This window comes from Cebus imitator, unplaced genomic scaffold, assembly GCF_001604975.1.
Source record: "Cebus imitator isolate Cc_AM_T3 unplaced genomic scaffold, Cebus_imitator-1.0 Scaffold122, whole genome shotgun sequence".
NCBI classification, from domain to species: Eukaryota; Metazoa; Chordata; class Mammalia; order Primates; family Cebidae; genus Cebus; species Cebus imitator.
The window spans coordinates 5,465,019-5,470,311 of record NW_016107437.1 but is presented as its reverse complement, the minus strand read 5'-3'; the positions used below and the strand labels follow the sequence as shown (position 1 = coordinate 5,470,311).

Genomic DNA, 5,293 nt, shown 5'->3' with positions numbered 1-5,293 from the left:
AAAAAAAAAAAAAAAAAAAAGAAGAAAATTGTGTACCTGTTTTATGTCTTTTAGAAGGAGCGATATATAGTTATAAGCAAAGTAGATGAAGAAGAACGCAAAAGAAGAGAACAGCAGAAACATGCCAAAGAACAGGTAATTGAGCTATGTTAATTCTTGGGGGATGAGAAATGGCAAAATAAATCCTGATTTATTCATGTCTATTTCAAATCATATGTTGGGTTCAATTTAATGAAGTAAGTTTCTTTCATAGAACAATTGAATTGGCAGCAAAACCTGGACTAGAATAAGGGGAAGTTAAGTTTAAGCATGAGATGTAGCCAGCAAAGTGAGTCAGACATCACTGTTGACCAGTGTCTACTTAAACCAGTCTTGAAGAAAGTATTCTTGATTCTCATTTAGCGTGTGTGTCACTGAGCGTTACTGCCCTTTAACTAATACTGCCATGTCTAAATTCATGTCTACTAACTGGTTTTCTTAAAACCAAGTTCAGAGCACATGTTCCGACAGATGAGGGTGACATAGTTACATTGTATTATTGGAACATCACCCTGCTTGCTGTGTGAAGAATGGTCTCGAGTGAGTTAAGACTGGAGGCAGGAGACCAGTTAAGCTGTGGAGTAACCTAGCTAAGAGATGTTGGTGATCTGGCGTAGGATAGTTAGTAGCAGTGTAGATGGAATCTGGAGATAGTTGGAAGGTGGAATCCATGGAATTTGTGAGTGGATGTGAGTGGTGGAGGAGGAAGGAGGAGGGAGGAAGATGATCATAGCAGATACTTGCACAATGAGGTAGATTGTATTCCATTCACTTGGAGGGGTTGACTGGAGTGACATCGATCCCGGGGAAAGGTGGAGGAGAGAGGAGTGGGTTTGCATGTGGATGAATGTCATGTTCATACGCACGTAAGGCAGGGTCACTCCTAATTGACTCAACCAGTAAGATACAGTGAGCCACTTTGGGAGGCAGCATATTACCTACACACAGAAAGATTAGCAAAAGGTGCTGCCTGTGGTCCCTGTCCCACATACTAAAAAGGACAATGCAAAAACAAAAGTTGCCAGTTAGAGGCCAGGTGTGGTGACGTGCGCCTGTGGTCCCATCTACTTGGGAGGCTGATGGTGGAGAATTGCTTGAACCCGGGAGGCAGAAGTTGCAGCTGCAGTGAGCCGAGATTATGCCACTGCAATCCAGCTTGGGCGACAAGTGAGACCCTGTCTCAAAAAACAAAATGGGCCGGGCGCGGTGGCTCAAGCCTGTAATCCCAGCACTTTGGGAGGCCGAGGCGGGTGGATCACGAGGTCAAGAGATCGAGACCATCCTGGTCAACATGGTGAAACCCCGTCTCTACTAAAAATACAAAAAATTAGCTGGGTATGGTGGCACGTGCCTGTAATCCCAGCTACTCAGGAGGCTGAGGCAGGAGAATTGCCTGAACCCAGGAGGCGGAGGCTGCAGTGAGCCGAGATCGCGCCATTGCACTCCAGCCTGGGTAACAAGAGTGAAACTCCGTCTCAAAAAAAAAAAAAACAAAATGGTGCCAGATGATGGTAGCATGCGTTGTGGAATGTGGCTTCACTAAGGAACCAGTTCTAGGCCGCAGCTCAGGACTTTGATGTTCTGCAGCCCTCTTCTGAGAGGGCGAGGCAGAGCCCCACACCTCCTCAGAACCCAGGAGGTAATAAGGAACTTTTTCAGGACAGCCTCCCAGGAGGCGATGAGGAACTGTTTCATGACAGGGAAGTGGGTGGGAGCTGGCCTCATAGCAGCTCCTTAGAAGGCTCTGCCTCCCACCCTTCCCTCCTGATGTGTTCTGCCAAGATGCAGATGAGTCTGTGGCCAAGACACAGATTAGCCTTTACCTGCGTGGCCAGTTTTTATTCATGCAAGGCCACCAGGGCACCATGGCGTCCCCTAGAGTAGAAAAAGATGGTCCCCCAGAATGGAAAAAGATGATCTATTCTGGTTTTGACCTAATGAGGTTTTGGGTGTGTGTTTTTTTTTTTTTTTTTTTTCCTTTCTTTTTTTTTTTTTTTAAGACGGCTTTTCGCTTCTGTCACCTAGGCTGGAGTGCAATGGCACGATCTCAGCTCACTGCAACCTCTGCCTTCCGGGTTCAAGCAATTGTCCTGCCTCAGCCTCCCAAGTAGCTGGAATTACAGGGAACCGCCACCATGCCTGGCTAATTTTTATATTTTTGGTAGAGAAAGGGTTTCACCATGTTGGCCATGATGGTCTTGAACTCCTGACCTCGGGTGGTCCGCCCACTGGGATTATAGAGGAGAGCTACCGTGCCCAGTCGGTTTTGGGCGTTTTTAGGATATGCAAGGGTGGATGTCCTGTCAGCAGCTTTACCAGTGTTGAACACTGGAGATGGGTGAGAGCTAGACATGATTGTCATTGGTAGAGAAACTGGGACTGGACCAGAGCACCTGCGGAATGCTTTAGGAATGAGAAGAGGACCTAGGGCAGAATCCTGAGGATCACCAGAATTTAAATGATAGGTAGAAGTCAACAAAACATACCAGATTATTATGACACGCAGCCAAGGGAAGAGAGAAAAAGGGGCACTCAGCAGTGTCGGATTCCCTGTAGGGGTTAGGACTGGGACATGGCTGTTAGATTCAGCCCTGGCAGTAGTTTTTTAAACTATAATTTAAACAATTTTTCCCTTTCTATACTAAAAATGCAAAACAATTAGCCAGGTGTGGTGATATGTACCTGTAGTCTGAGCTGCTCAGGAGGCTGAGGCAGGAGACTCGCTTGAATCCAGGAGGTGGAAGTTGCAGTGAGCCGAGATCGCATCACTGCACTCCAGCCTGGACGACACAGCAAGACTGCGTCTCAAAAATGAAAACATCTCAGCTCACTGCAACCTCTGCATGCTGGGTTCAAGCAACTCTCCTGCCTCAGCCTCCCGAGTAGCTGGGACTACAGGTGCCTGCCACCACGCCTGGCTAATTTTTTTGTATTTTTAGTGGAGACGGGATTTCGCCCTGTTGGGCAGGCTGGTCTTAAATTCCTGACCTCAGTTGATCTGCCTGCCTTGGTCTCCCAAAGTGCTAGGATTATAGGCATGAGCCACTGCACCTGGCCCCAAAAAAGCAACTTTTAATTGTGGTAAAATATACATAAAATTTATCATCTTAACTATTATTAAGTGTACAGTTCAATGATGTCAAGTACTTTAACATTGCTGTGCAATCATCACCACCATCCATCTCCATAATTCTCTTCATCTTGCAAAACTGAAACTCTGTACTCATCAAACAACTGCCCATCTTCCACCCCTGCCACTCAGCCCCTGGCAACACTATTCTATTTTCTGTTATACAAATTTGATCACTCTGAGTACCTCATATAAGTATAGTATTTGTCCTCCTGTGACTGGCTTTTTTCTCTTAGCATAGCGTCCTCAAGGTTCACCCACGTTATAGCATGTGTCAGAATTTCTTTTCCTTTTTGAGGCTGAATAATAATCCGTTGTATGGCTAGACCACATTTTGTTTGTTTATTCGCTTGTTTGTAGACACTTGGGTTGCTTTGGACTATTGTGAATAATGCTCTTGTGAACTCAGATGTACAAATACGTATTTGAGTCCCTGCTTTCAGTTCTTTGGTGTATATACCCAGAAGTGGAATTGCTGGGTGTTAGGGGAATTCTTTTTGGGGGAAGCCTCCATACGTTTTTTTTTTAGCAGCTGCATTGTTTAACAGTTTCATCAACAGTGCACAGGTTCCAGTTTCTCTACATTCTTGCAAACACTTGGTAGTCTTGGGTTAGTTTTTTATTTGGAGACAGAGTTTTGCTCTTGTTGCCCTGGCTGGAGTGCAGTGGCATGATCTTGGCTCACTGTGACCTCCATTTCACGGGCTCAAACGATTCCACTGCCTCAGCCTCCAGAGTAGCTGGGCTTACAGGCATCTGCTACCATGTCTGGGTAATTTTGTATTTTTAGTAGAGACAGGGTTTCACCTTGTTGGTCAGGCTAGTTTCAAGCTCCTGACCTCAAGTGATCCGTCCGCTTCTGCCTCCTAAAGTGTTGGGATTACAGGTGTGAGCCACCGCGTGTGGTCAGTCTTGGGGTTAGTTTTAGGGAGGTGAACAATTTCAGCGAGCGTGAAGCCAGAAGGCTGGGAGCGCCTGGGAGTTAAACTGGAGAAGTCCTTCAAGCAAGTTAGCTTTGATGAAACAAGTAGAAGGGGCAGTAGTTGGAGAGAGCTTAGAGGAAAGGAGGTTTTCAAGATAGGAGAGACACTGAGACTTTTTCAACAGTATTGGAAAGAAAATAGGAGAGAAGAAGATGGGTGGGGTGGGAGAATTTTGTAAAAATGTATTTTTCAAGTGAAAAAAATCAGGAATTATGAAAGTGCTTGATTTGCTCAGTTAACTGTCGGATGGGTTCCTTAGAATTGAATGTGTTACTGAGTTTAGCCTGCAGGTGGCAACTTTTTAAATTAGTGTTTTTAAGACACCTTGAAAGACTTGGAAATTTTAAAGAATTCGGTGAAGCGATGGGTAAATCCTAAGCATTGTTGTTTTGGTGACTAATGAATAATTTTCCATTTGTTCATTCTACTTTCTAAAATAGAAGAGTATGTATGTAGATTATTTTAGTTGTAGATGTTTGGGAAGATAGGTGTAAAGCACAGGAAGCTAAAACCGTCTAACTGAATACAAAATTTGAGTGTCTTTACTTGGGGGTCGGTTTTTTAAATTCATGCACATAAGGAATGTTTATACATCAATAATAATATATGTATATATTTTTTTAATTAGGAGGAGCTGAACGATGCTGTGGGATTTTCTAGAGTCATTCACGCCATTGCTAATTCGGTAAGTGAGCCGGACTTTTTAGTGAGATTGCAGAACATACTATCTCAGGTGAAGTATCTAATTATTGCGGATTAATCATTTCTTCTCATTTAGTATTTTTACCTGGTATGGAGGAAGAAGTTAGAACTTCATCAAGATAGACTGTTGTTATAATGGACTTGGTGAGACATAATTGCTGAATTATATTCAAATCATTTTTCAGAGAGCCTTGCTTGAAAAATGCATAGGGAGGTTACACCATGTTGTCCATATATGGCGACATGAAAACTAAGGGTTATTCTCAAAACCAGTAAGACATCGAATAAGAAAGTAAGGAATAAGAAGAGAAACAACCATATATTTGACTGAAGGTGTTTTGTTCCCTAAGTAGAAGAATCTAGAGGATAAAAATAATAATGTCTTTGTTTAGTGCTGCATAAATGTAATTGAATTTTATTCTTTTTTTTTTTTTTTTTT

General features: G+C 43.4%; 1 protein-coding gene across 3 annotated transcripts in view; it reads left to right on the top strand.

Moving 5' to 3' along the window:
- Nucleotides 1–5,293, top strand: part of PARN (poly(A)-specific ribonuclease) — a 200,313-nt gene that overhangs the window by 27,876 nt on the left and 167,144 nt on the right. For all 3 annotated transcript variants that reach the window (XR_001828543.2, XM_017540011.2, XM_017540012.2), the window contains exons 11-12: nucleotides 55–135; nucleotides 4,781–4,837. Coding sequence is in view for 2 of the 3 variants with exons in the window: in XM_017540011.2 (XP_017395500.1) it covers nucleotides 55–135; nucleotides 4,781–4,837 (138 nt within the window). In the remaining variant the exon portion in view is untranslated. The remainder of the gene's footprint in view (nucleotides 1–54; nucleotides 136–4,780; nucleotides 4,838–5,293) is intronic.